At 37.6% G+C, this 13,950-nt stretch overlaps 1 protein-coding gene across 5 annotated transcripts in view; it reads left to right on the top strand.

Moving 5' to 3' along the window:
- Positions 1-13,950, top strand: part of celf6 (CUGBP Elav-like family member 6) — a 182,795-nt gene that overhangs the window by 147,021 nt on the left and 21,824 nt on the right. For 3 of the 5 annotated variants that reach the window (XM_053500309.1, XM_053500312.1, XM_053500311.1), the window contains exons 6-9: positions 3,830-3,973; positions 7,056-7,200; positions 10,898-11,047; positions 11,225-11,287. In XM_053500309.1, the coding sequence (XP_053356284.1) occupies positions 3,830-3,973; positions 7,056-7,200; positions 10,898-11,047; positions 11,225-11,287 (502 nt within the window). Of the gene's footprint in view, positions 1-3,829; positions 3,974-7,052; positions 7,201-10,897; positions 11,048-11,224; positions 11,288-13,950 lie in introns of all 5 variants that reach the window. The other 2 variants (XM_053500308.1, XM_053500310.1) reach the window with 1 other exon arrangement.

The following is a 13,950-nucleotide window of genomic DNA, read 5'->3' on the forward strand; positions in this document are numbered from 1 at the left end:
CGCACTGTCAGCAACTTTCGGTTTACTTTCTTACAAAGTTAAACACTTTTAAAATCCAAGACTCCATGTGTCTGAACCTTGTCTATACAGTAACACACTTCAGGTAGATTAGTGAATCTGATTGGCCAGAAGGTGTTGTTTAATTTTCTAAAATATCCTTGTTTCTTGTCCTTTTTTTTAAATTTGTCTATATTAATTTTTGTATTGTTCGATACTTAAGCAAGCCATTCGAGTTTCCCCCTAATATGACCTCATTTTAGAGATATATTTTGGAAAAAAAAAATCATTCCAGGGAAATTCTATTTCCTGTATTCTGACTGGGTAAAAAAAAATGCACTTCTGCTAAGGGGTGCATCGTAAAGCTACACAATCTAAAACAACATGATTGCAACATCAGTGAGGCAAAAGTGATTTCACTGATGTAACAACTACACGTTATACATTAGTTCTATTACAGACAAACTTAGGTGAAGACATCAGACTATGGTGGCATGGCGGCTTATTGGTTAACACTGTCGCCTTGCGTCACCAAGGTCTGGGTTTGATTCCCGAGTTGGGTTTGCGTGCATGGTTTCCTCTGGGTACTCTGGTTTCCTCCCACAGTCCAAAATCATGCAGATTAGACTAATTGCCGGTAGTGTGTGAATGTGTGTATGCCCTACATCCATGGTGTATCCTGCTTCATGCCCTACAGTAAGTCTCATGGGATAGGCTCCAGGCCCCCCAGAACTTGTGTATATGTGACACAATACCAGATTTTTATCTCCTGTTTTTTTTTTTTTTTTTTGCAATCTCTGCACCAAAAAAAATTGTTTGTGCACGGTTTAGAGTCAAATGTTGCCGAAGCTATAAACACTTGTTTGCTTATAAATTTTTGCACTCACTTTAAAGGCAATTTTGTTAATTAATGAAATTAATTCATTTCATATTAATTCACACATTCCCCTAATTTTTAGGATGAATTGCATATTGTCAAATTTAATGTTTAGAAAAAAATCTAGCACCTGTTCTCAAAAAATTGTTCCAAATCGTTCTATGATCCCCGATTAAAATTCACACATTTTTCCTCGTATAAAGCAATATCACACGAAAGGTCATGCCGTTGTGCTGAACATCACCATTTCTGGGATGTGGTCGTAGGCATGAGGGTGCAGCCCGAGTAACAAAGACACAGCCGTGAAGATATTCATTATAACGTGTGATATTGCTTTAATACAACAGTTCCACTATGTACCGCGCAGTTTCTCTTAACTTCATATTTTCACTTTTCCCGCTGTAAAATATCAGCAAACTTCTGGGGTTTTGGGGTTGAATGCCAAATAGCGGTAAATGGAAAGTCTGTAATCTGCAATCCTTTGTTCCGCACACCAAGTAGTGCCAGGAGTTGGTCAGGGATTTGGGATTCAGCCTTGTGTTAGAAGATAGTTAACTTTGTGTTAGCTGGAAACAAACAACATAGATAGTTTGGATACAATTCAGAATGACTTACTGTATAAGCAATTACTAAGGAGAAAGAGTGTTGGAGAAAAATATTATAACATTGGACTTTTAATATACGTAATAAAAGTTTAATAATACACTCACTTATTTAAATAAATAAAGTTGATATTTACCAGTAATGGATAGTGGGAGGTTTCTTCTGTAGGCAGATGTTTATCCAACATTTATGGAAGGGGTCTCCAGTGCCAGCGCTTTGTAACAGTTTTACACCGTCATAAATATAGAAGAGTCATTTGCTTCGTAATGTGAGAGAGGAAGAGAGGCTGTAGAAAGAGTGACTATTGGAAAAATAATGATGGGAACTGACTTAATTTGTGGATGTTCCACAATGTTAAAGATTGGCGTAAATAAATAGAAAAAAGAACTTTTTTTTGTTAAATGTGCTTTGTCTTTGTGAGTCTTTATGTGTTTTATATATAAACTTAGTTAACACATTTAATTGTTTTAACAGTAAAGATTACCAACTATGTAACTTCACATCTGGTATCAAAATCTGGTCAAATAAATTTGAAATAAAAAGTGTGAATATTGTTTAGAAATATTAAACGCAAACCCTAAACCCCACATAAGATATATTAAATATTACAATGGTGGAACTTTTGTAGGGCGTGTGCGTGCAAGCGTCAGCCTTTCAACTCTCTCTACATCACACACAAGGACCTGTCTCTGTTCATCGTCCTTCAAATTAACTCGATGCAAACCAGGGAGTGTTGTCATCAATCCTCTGCGATATTTTCCACAAATACTTCTGCCAGTATTCAACAGCTCATGTTCCTCTTAGAAGCAGATGTAATTAGGCTGTAGCCGTATCCACTGACGTGTTGGAAAGCTTCCTGAAGCCTACCGTGATCTTCACACTTCTCTCCAGTACACACAGCCAGAGCCTCGAGCCTTCACACACAGCCATCACTCATACAGCTCATCAGCTTATTGCCAGCACCCATCATTTTTCCTTATGGCAACCCGAGGGCCCAATTAAAGCGCTTGGTGCAGGGCCGGGCTGCGGAGCGCTTTCATGTGGACATTTCTCTTAACGCTGGTCTAACAGCGTCTGCACGAGAGGCCTGAGCTATGTGGCACTACCAGTGATAACACTATGAATGGCAAAGAGTAGCAATATCATACAATTTATTATTTGTTTATTATTGATCGTGTTGTTTGTTTACAGTATTTCCACATATTAGTACTAAAATTTTCAAAGCTATTGTAGATTAAGTTTATTTTGTTAAGCCTTAAACTGTAAAATTTATGGGGGTTAAAAATTACAGATTTAAAAAAAAAAAAAGAAAACTATCTGGATCAATGGCTGAATTCTGAAAACGCCCAACTAACTAAAACTTTGAACGTAAACATAAAAAAATAAACATGAATAACTTCGAGATTGTTCTCCTTAGGCTACCCTTTAACTTGCTTACCTCCCAATTTAAACGATGTAATGCTAGTTGCATTCCAGGGGCAGTTCTTGCACATGGTGTCTTATTGGAGAGTCAGGGGTTCAAGCCCCTCCACCCTTGGGCATGCCTCATACCACTGCTTGAAGTGGCGTTCCCAAGCCAATAGAAAGGTCAACTAGTGTAAAAAACCTGTGCTAGGATCAAATCGGATGTGACAAGCCCTCGGATATAAAGAGCAAAATGCTCATCCTGTATAGAGTTACAGAAGCCTGAGGCCCAGCCTAGGGAAATTGGGCCACGAGGCATGGTACACACTGGTTGGGTGGCCAATCCATCCATCGTAGGACACAAGCACACACACACTTACACAGTCACTACAAGACAAATTGTAACCACCAATTTTCCTACCATGCATGTCTTTGGACTGTGGGAGGAAACTGGAGGAAAATGGTTCAACTAATTAAATTATTTAAATGTAAAACGGTGAAGGCGGTGGGTTAGTGGTTAGCATTGTCTCCCTGGACTTGGACAGGGTCCGGTTCGATTACCTTCTAGAAGTCTAGATAGGTTTCCTCTGGGTACTCTGGTTTCCTCCCACAGTCCAAAGATGTGCAGGGTAGGTTAATCAACATTCCCCATATGTGTTTGTGCCCTGCGATGGATTGGCATCCTGTCCAGGGTGTATCTCGCCTAGTGCCCTAAGTCTCCAGGGATAGGCTCCAGGCCACCCCCGCAACCTTGTATGCAGGATAAAGTAGTATAGACGAGTGGGTGAGTAAAAGTGTGAAATGCTGTTCTGAGTAAGATATTGTCCCAAAACCCATACTTACTAACAATAAAAATAAATAAAAAAAAGAGTTTCAAGTTCATGCGAGAAATTTCTTTAGTCCTGCCTGATATGGTTGTATGTGTGCTGCTGTTTGTGATGTTCCCAGGGTGCGTCCTCCAGCCTGGTAGTGAAGTTTGCCGACACGGATAAAGAACGGACCCTACGCAGGATGCACCAGATGGCAGGCCAACTTGGCATCTTCAGCCCCATGACTATCCAGTTCGGGGCCTACGGAGCCTACACCCACGCTGTAAGAGCTGATCTATGCGTTAACCTGTGTTTTATTCAAAATGTATGTTTTAGGTCAGTGGGACAGCCATTCCTAATTAAAGAGCCAAAAACTAGAGCTAATTAATCACTTACTAACTTATATACGCACTTAGTGGATACCACTGTAGTTACTCTAAAAATACCTTTCTCATGCCTAAACACAGTAATAATACATAGACCGATTGTAATGAATTTACACGTCAACCTGAGGTACTTTCGGGATTAAAGCCAGGCGAAAAAATCTGATCGCGGCTGTATATAACTTTCTTCTTCCCAAACACTAAACTGTCTCTTAACTCCCAGGAGTGAAATCATTACTGTGTATATTTCCACCCCTGCTCAAGTCTCCGTATGTTTGGAGACGGCAGCGTTAGCACTGAAGCTTTGACCGATAACAGACTCTGGCTAGCAGATGCTGTCTGTGCCCACGCTGCCGACACACAGCTCGTTATAGATGCTTAGCGGAGAACAGCCGAGCAGAGCAAAGACGCAGCTGGAAATTCTGCAGGTTTAAATCCATAAGGGAACAAGTAGATATTCATGAGCTCAGTTAGGCCACACAAAGGAAACTCTGAGAACATGAACAAGATGTTTCCCTGTGGATTTTTCTCTGGACGTTATACTAAGAGAGTGGTATTTCTGAATCAGAGGTCTAAATGCATGCTCAGACATCAATACAGGAAACTTATAACAAGCTAGATACAGTATATACAGTACACTATATTACTGACAAAAGTATTCTCTCGCCTGCCTTCACACGCATATGAACTTACTGTAAGTAACATTAAATTCTTAATCCGTAAGGTATAATATGGTGATGGCTCACCCTTTGCAGCTATATTAGCTTTAAGTCTACTGGGAAGTCTCTCCACAAGGTTTAGGAGTGTGTGACCATTCTTCCAGAGGCGCATCTATGATGCTGATGTTGGACGAGATGGTCTGCTCTAATTCAACCCAAAGGTTTCTGGTGGGTTGAGATCAGGACTCTATGTAGGCCAGTCAAGTTCTTTTACACCAAACTTTACTTATCCATGGCTTTATGGACCTTGCTTTGTGGACTGGTCATGTTGAAACTGGTGTGGGGTTGTTTTTCAGGAGTTGGGCTTGGCTTCTTACTTCCAGTGTAAGTGAACTCTTTATGCTTCAGCATACCAACACGTTTTGAACAATAAACATTAACACACCTCTAAACCTTGTGGAAAGCCTTCCTAGAAGAGTTGAAGCTGTTAAAGCTCCAAAGCTCCTATGGATTAAAAATTGGATGTCACTCAAGTTCATATGCATTTGAAGGCGGGCAAGTGAATATTTTTGCCAATATCGTGTATATTGTAATCAATAACTGTGACATGGTGGCGCAGTGGTTATCATTGTTGGTCATATCTCCAGAATTGAGGGTTTAATTCCCACCATCGGGTCTGTGTGCATGGAGTTCGAATGTTTCCCCTAGGCTTGGTGGGTTTCCTATGGGTACAGTTCCCTCCCAAAGTCCACAGACATAAAGATTGGGCTGATTGGTGTTTCCAAATTGCCCATAGTGTGTGACTAATTAAGTGTGTGGTTGTTGTGTCATGTGATGGATTGGCACCCTGTGCAGGGTCACCTCGTCTAGTGCCCTGAGATAGGCTCCAGGCCTCCTTCAACCCTTTCCAGGACAAGCGGTATAGAGAATGAATGAGAGTGAGTGAGTAATATATGAAAATTTGAAAGGCTGCTGTGTATTAAAAAAATCTAAAGGTTCTCAAGTCCTTTCAGACATTCAAGAATGTCAATGGTGGAAAACTAAAGAAACTATAGAAACTGGAGACAACCCTCACGAACACCAGGAGAACAGTCAGAACTCCAGTTGTAGGACTCAAGCGCAGTGCTAAGATGTTTTGCATTTAGTTGCATTGATTATTAGTCGATCAAATCCCTTAGTCCTGGACATTGGTCTCAGTAACTACTGTATGTTCTTGGTCTTAACTTTGTAAAATAATATTTGTGTTGTCTTCAGAGGTGCAAAACTCAATACTCAAGTAAGAGTACAAATAAACACATTTTTCTGGAAATCTATCTGATTGAGTTATTGATAAACCGTATTTTTTAATATTTAAAGACAATCGAGGCGGATGATGTTGCAGATTGATAGCGACAAGATTTTACATTCACTAAACAAATGGTGTGTAGCATTCGTAGTGTCTTCTATTACCTTCAGTAGCTTAGACAGCTGGTTTCTAACGGAAGCCTGAACGTAAACCAAGCTTATGTTAAGATGATGAAATCAATGCACATAAAAAAGTGTTTCTTTAAAATGTAGTGAGTAAAAGTACAGGGTTTTTCATAAAAATGTACTGAGTAGAAGTAAAAGGGATCACATATCGAAAATATTCTAATAAAGTACAAATACATGATAAATACTTAAGTATGTCGTCTATTGGAAACCCAATTATATTCCTACATCAGACCTTTACTGGACAGTAACTGTAAATATAATCCGCCAGTTTGGTCTTTTATAGTGTATATGTACAGTAATTGAAGTAATGGTTTAAGCTATATAAAAGGATTTGGTTTTCAGTTTGTTTTGTGACTCGGTTTTACTTTTATTTGGACTTTGTTTTGACTTTGCCTCGATCTCCTTCAGGCTTGTCCTTGCCTTAAGTTATCGAGTGGGAATTAGCAAGGGAGAGATTTTGTTTTTTCACTTTTCAAAATTTTCACTTGAGTTGTAAAATTTTCACTTGCATTAAAAAAATGCATAAAACCTGCAAAGGAAGAAGTAAGACTGCAGGCAGCACCATGGCATAGTGGTTAGCATTGTGGCTTTACACCTCCACAACCAATGGTTTGATTCCAGTCTTTTGGGTTTGTGTGTGTGTTGGGGGTTCGCATGTTCTCCCCCTGCTCGCTGGGTAACATTTGGGTACTCCGGTTTCCTTTAAAGACATGCAGAGTAGGCTGCCCCCAAACTGCCTTTACTGTGTGCATGAGTGCCTTGTGCTGAACAGGTTTCCCAAAGTTTAAACGCTAATAACTCTCATATTGTTATTTACGTCATCCTTTTGTTCCTTGTTTTTTTATAGCAGATGATGCAGCAGCAGGCGGCGCTCATGGCTGCCACACAGGGCTCCTATCTCAACCCCATGGCGGCCATTGCAGCCGCTCAGATGCAGCAAATGGCAGCTTTCAACGTCAACGGCCTGGTGGCTGCCCCAATGACGCCCTCTTCAGGTAGAAGCAATTTTCAGAGCACTTTATCACACAAATTTACTGCATATTCAAATGGCCCACGGGGTGAACAGTACCATTATGCTCACGGTTACAGCGGTACGTTGTAATGCAGTGTGGGTAATGCCATGACTGGGAATATAAATTAGCGCTTTGGGCCTCATAAACGCTGTGCATTGCAGAGAGAAACACTGAACAGAACAGATAGGGACGGAGTTGAAAGGCAGAAGAGAAGTTGGAGTAAAGGGTTAGACAGCTGTTGTTAAACAGGGTTAGGTTTCTCTTTTGTTTTTGTTTTCCCCACCTGGGAATGTGGCCAATCGGATGCCTTTGGATCATGAGTCCTTGGCAAATTGATAAAGGCAAAAGATTTGTGAAAGATAATCCTGGACCTGAGCTTGACCCATCTCTCCAATGCAGGGAGAGACTCTGATGTCTCGACAATGATAAGTAAACTGACATCCAGGGCCAGGAGGGAAAAAAAAGAATTAAATAATGTGTCCTTCAACCCCCCCCCCCCTTCACTTTCCCGTGTTTTTTCTTCTTCGTTTTTTCTGTCTGCTGCCGTGCATTTGTAATCCCTAAAGCCCACACTACTAAGGTTATACCTATCAAATTTAATCCTACATGGCTTAAATGCCCTTCACTGCCACAAGGAAAAAAAAGCATGAGCAAAGAAGCTAAAAAAACATCAAGTCAAAACCAACAAACCTGAGATTAGATAGGACCATTGGCTGAGGAAAATGTGTAAGTCCCTGTGTCTAATCGAATGACACTCAGGATTAGTGAATCATACTGCCTGAATGCTGTCCTGATATATACCTCGCTTTATAGCATCGTGTTCTGCTTGTGTCTATAGTCTTAAGACCTTTGGTGCAACTTATTATCTAAACAATGAATAATACAAAAATGATTCAAGTGGCTTCAAAAGATACTGTATACATAATAGCTTACACCAAATCTGATTACAAAAGTAAAACGAGTCCCCCAAAATACTCCGTTTCTGATAAAAGCGGTACCTCGGAATAGGAATGACCAGCCCTAAGAATTTTTACCGTAATTGTTGAAATTTTGCAATAAATTTGCCTCCGGATACGATGCATTTTCAGCATACAAGCAACCAAACTATGCCTATATACTGTATATATATAGGCATATATTATATAATATATATATATGTATTATATATATAAGTCAGATTAAATTCGTATGCCGAGGTACCACTGTAAATTATCCTTTAAATAACCCATGTACATTTTTCAAATACATCATGTAAAAGTGCACTGTGTAAATTTTATTATTATTATTGTGGTTGTTAATTATAATTAAATTTTTTGAAATTATTCCACAAAATTTACCCGTCACTGTTCATTCACTTCTCTTAAATATTTAGAATCCCTGTGGCAATCAAATGTGGTATTTATTATTAATAGATCAGAATCTCTTTGGTGTCCCTACACCATCATTGTGTAAAAAAGTTAAGCTAATTTTAAATACAAGGGGTGTTCAAGTCAAACCTGGACTTTTGATTGTGCAGAATAACAGAACACAGTTATAAGAGCATAAACTCACTTTATTTCTCTATATAATCTCCTGCTACACTAATGCACTTAGTGTTTCACTGGTGCTTAGATACCATCGAGGTCGAAAGTTTCTCAGTACGCCGGAGCCATGATCGCACTGCCTGCTTCCTGCCTGAAACGCTGGCCTCCCAGGAACTCCTTTAATGGCCCAAACATGTGGAAAGCCCTTAGAGCGAGGATATGGCAATAACTCCCAGCCGAGTTCCTGTAACGTAAATTGGTTTTACATCATCATTCATGAAAAAAAAAAATCATTACAAGCACTTCGTATTTTATAATTTTATGCTAAAAACACAAAATTCTGCTATGTATTTAATAGGAAGATGCACCAGCTTCCCCCGCAAAGAAATCCTATAAAATTGTTGAATGAGCTGGGGTAACAGAAATGCGATGGGTTACACTTCCTGTTTATGTAATTATATATTCTAAAAATGCATATATAGACTTTGTATACATAGTTGCAACCAATTGTTCCACTTTTTTTCCTTAAAAGGAAAACAGAAAATACTTTGATAATAATTATTGAATTATGAAAGTTAAAATTTGTTTCATCTAAGTTAACCAGAGGTTCTATTAGTTCCCCAGGTGTCAGTGAGGGCTTAGCACAGTTACATAGAATATGAATAAAAGAAATGTCCCTTCATATGGGATCTTAAAACGCTAATTAATCATTCACTAACAATGACCAACAACAGGTTTTAGCAACATGTTGGAAGGTGAATCAGTCAACATGTTGCTGCATCTCTGTTTCCTCCCCGATGAGTCAGTCAGGTGTTTGCAAACTGCTGCGTTGTTCATGAACTGTTCACAAACAGAAGGTGCTGTCTGTTTGGTGCGAGCAGATCATTTCTAGGCTTGGCAGCTCCACTGTGAGCACTTGTTACGATTACATGAGTATTCATCATGCAAGGTGTTTTATATAGCGGGCAAAATATGCAAATATTGAAACCCATGACAACTCAGTTATTTCAGGGTATACCATTAAATTAACTTAATATCCTATCAGGAGGCGTTCAAGTCAAATCCTGACTTGGGTGATTTTTTTTTTGTGAATGAAGGTGTAAAACCGATCGACATTTACAGAAGATTTCAAGCACAGTACGCTGATGAGACTCTTAGCCGCAGTAAAACATGGGAATGATGCAAACGTTTAATAGAAGACTGTACAAAATGTCTGCGAACAACAATCATGTATGAGGTGGACATTTAGCGAGTGAACATTTAGCGAGGGTTAGGGTTAGGGTTAGGGTTAGGAACGTCTGATCCTTGAAAATTAACAGATGATTTGTCACCAACTTGCAAAAGAGATACATCTGTTCGTGTGAGTTCTTGGGAGGCCAGGGTTTCAGACATGAAGCAGGCAGCTAGATAGTGGTTACTGAGAAACTTTTCTACTGTACCCTGATTGTATCAAGCACTAGTGAAACACAGGATAAGTGTAGCAGAGGATTATATAAATGAAATAAAGGAATATATAGTTTTTACACTTATAATACATAATCAAAATTTCCAGTTTGAACTGAACGTCCCTTGTATTTTAAGATATTTTCACATATTTTTCACATATTATAAATAATACAGTATATATTTTTTAAAAACTTACATGTAATAAATAATTTAAACTTAGATCACATTATTCAAACTCACATCAAGTAATCATTTCATTGTTTTTTTTAGAATATATATTATATAGTATTATATAAGTAGGTATTTGGCCTTCTTAAATATTTTTTTAGATCGCATTCTCTATTAATTTAATTTTTTTTATTTGTTAATTTGTTGCTTTGGATATTCAAATTATTTAGATCTAATCATAATGATTTAACTTTTTCGATCTTAAATAAATGTTTAACAATAAATGTTTAATACTACATAGCGTGTAGGATAATTTATGAAATATAAGCTGATAAAGACGACACTGTACTGTTTACCAGCTGATGCCTGTTGAAAGCACCTTTATAAACGTTTATGCGGCTTTATGTGCTGTATATAGTATAAAGTCATAAAGCAGTTGTAACTGGCCGATTATAATCTTTCGATTCTGTTCAATCGTGTCATATACAGTGGTTCTGGCAGGTGTGTTGTTCTAACTCGGATAATTCCTGTGTGTGTTTTAGGCACCAGCACACCTCCAGGCATTAGTGCCACAGCAGTGCCCAGCATCGCCGCTCCGATCGGGGTGAATGGCTTCAGCGCACTGCCTCCTCAAAGCAATGGACAGCCAGCCTCTGAAACCATATACACCAATGGAATTCACCCCTATCCAGGTAACACACAACCATAAGGCATGAGCCGAGAAAACCCTAGATCTGATCCCAGGCTATGAAACCAAACTTCCCTTTTTTCCACTTTTTCCACTTGGTAGTCATTTAAATTCTTTGTCACTGCTGTTTCTATTGGTCTGAATAATCTTTTTCTCCATTACTTTTTCTGTATCCGTACAGCACAGAGTCCAACAGTGACTGACCCTCTCCAGCAAGCATATGCCGGCGTGCAACACTATGCAGGTGCTTTCTTTCTCCTTTTCATCTTCCTTTCTATCCCTCCTAATCCTTCTCTGGATTCTCTAGTAGGAAGAATTACTTTAAAAAACTCGATCAGAATCGGGTCTTACAGTAATAAGACTCTGTATTCTATACTGTTTCTTAATGTTTCCAGCCAAAATAGGGCTTTAGAAATGCTAAAACTATTTTTAAATATACTAGAATGGGGAAGGAACTGTTTATATTCGCCAACTTGTGAACTCTGATTGAGTGAGGAAATGACTTGACCCGTTCCAGAGTAAATAAAAGAGATTTCATCGTTATCAAAGTGGTTATGCATGATGGCTGATAGGCTGGATGCAGCCGCGGAAAACACCAAATTACCATACAGCACGTCTCTAAGAAGAAAGAAATAACTTTTGAAAACAGTCAAACAATGATCATCTCATGACAGAATATAGTCACTGGAATCGACTCAAAGCACCCTGCCATTAAATGTTTCTGAGTTTTGTTTGAAACAACAGTGGTGAGTCAGATGGCCTTTTCTGTAAAAGTTGACATTTCTTGGCCGTGTGTACACAAAAAGCCCAGTAATAGTTTGGTTCATGCTAGAAAGCACAATACACTATATTAATAGAATAATTACAATTAGTACTAATCATGCAGCAACATAATAGCAGTATACTTCACTGTAATATTGTTATTATTCCAGAGCTATCCATCCTCTCAGGCATATATTATCATATTATTATTATTATTATTTTGTTATGTTACAGTGGTACCTCGGTGTACAAATTTAATCCGTTCTGAAGGCGAGTTCTTAAATGTGAAATTTTATATAGCGAAATGCAGATAATCCGTTCCAGCCAAACAAAATATTATCAATTTTTAACACTTTTATCATATTTTTGCATATAAGAACAATCAAAAAAAATATATAAATAGACATTAAACCTCAATTTATGATTCCTCTTGATACCGGCTACTTTAAAAAGCCGAAAATTCTTATGCCAAGGCAAATTTCCTACAAAAAATTGTAGTTCTTTAGGTGAAAATTTATGAGGCGTGGCATTCGTGGGGTCGAGGTACCCCTGTATTTATTTGTTACATTGCATTACGTTCGACAGCAAAGTAAAGCAAATTTATTTCCTTAATGATGCGTTATTTCTTACTCTTTTTTTATTACTTTTTGTTAGCTTGTTTTATAGGTTTAATGATCACCACTGGTGTTGTGGTCTAGAAAAAAAAAAGCCCTCAAGAAAATTTGGTGTGAACTACAGTACATGCAATTAATTATCTGAATGTGGGGCACAGAAAAACAACTGCATAATCCATCTCAAAATGTGCATAACTTTCCTCCTGTAGATATTGTTTAATGCAGTTTTCTGATTCTGAATTTAGCAAAATGGACAAAATGAGTGAAAAATAAAATGTCACACTATGTTCCACATAGCATTTATGTTGCAGGCCTTTATACTGTAGCAGTAAAAAAAAAAAAAACTACATGCTTAAAATGTTTGCTTGAATACTATATAAATGCCAGAAAATATTATGCATATTTTGTTTTATTGCAAAATGGAATTTCTTTTTATTTTCAATCAGGGTGGAAACTTGGTATGTGTGTATCCTTCTTATATCATTTGAAATCTTGTGTTTTAAATTATTTGGAAACTTTGAACGAAAAAAAAATATTTTTGTCATGTGATCAGTAAAGTAAGACACTTGTTACTGTAAATTAATTTAATGTAATCAATAGAATTTTTAAGAATGATAAAGAAAAAGAATGTATATATTCCTGGTACTGCTATTGCAATTTCACCAGTGGTCGTGGCTTTCTATAACAAGCTACTGTTTAAACTAGTAGGTCTCTTGATTGAGTAAACTCTTGATTTTAATGGTTCTTACAACAATATTTGTAATTCATAAAAAACTAAACTAAAAACTGCATTACTCACTGCAAAAAGCAAGCACTTATCATGAGTTTGATTTTTGGTTCTTAAAACTTGACCAACATATTTTTTTATACTACATTACACTTTTACATTCGCCCAATTTATTGTTTTTGAAAAACTGTAGAGATAAATTTATAGCACTTTGAATTAGCCATTTAAAATTTTAACACAACTGTTGCTCAAACAAAACATACGCAAAAATTTGCATAAAAAGTTTAAAACTTTTTAAAACTATTTATTTGTCAAAACTGTTAGAATGGCTTTATCTTATTTTGCAGTGAAACCCATCATGTGTCGACTTTATTGTAACATTAATGAAACATACTGTACTGCATACTCAAACATATGAGTATTTAAAATGCATAAAATTGTCCTTATTTAACTTTCTCAACAATACACATGGTTTATTAAAGTCAGAATACAAAGCAGCACAGGAAAATTGCAGAGCTCAGAATGGCAGAAATAGATTAATAACCCACTTACTCACTGACAGAGAGGTCCTTATGTGAATCCAGATGTGGCTGATGCATCTAATGCAGCCATTGGAAGTAATCATAATTAGGATTATCATACTTTTTCTTTTTCATCCTTTATAACCTTATACTGACTTGACTCAAAGGCCTGAAATTCTGCGGAATAAAAACGCAGCCGCTTAGCATGCAGAATCAGGTCCACAGTAGTGGAGTAAATGAAACCTTATTTACTAGATAAGAACTTAATGCAAGTCCTGTGTCT

This window comes from Clarias gariepinus, chromosome 7 (assembly GCF_024256425.1).
Source record: "Clarias gariepinus isolate MV-2021 ecotype Netherlands chromosome 7, CGAR_prim_01v2, whole genome shotgun sequence".
Classification (NCBI taxonomy): Eukaryota; Metazoa; Chordata; class Actinopteri; order Siluriformes; family Clariidae; genus Clarias; species Clarias gariepinus.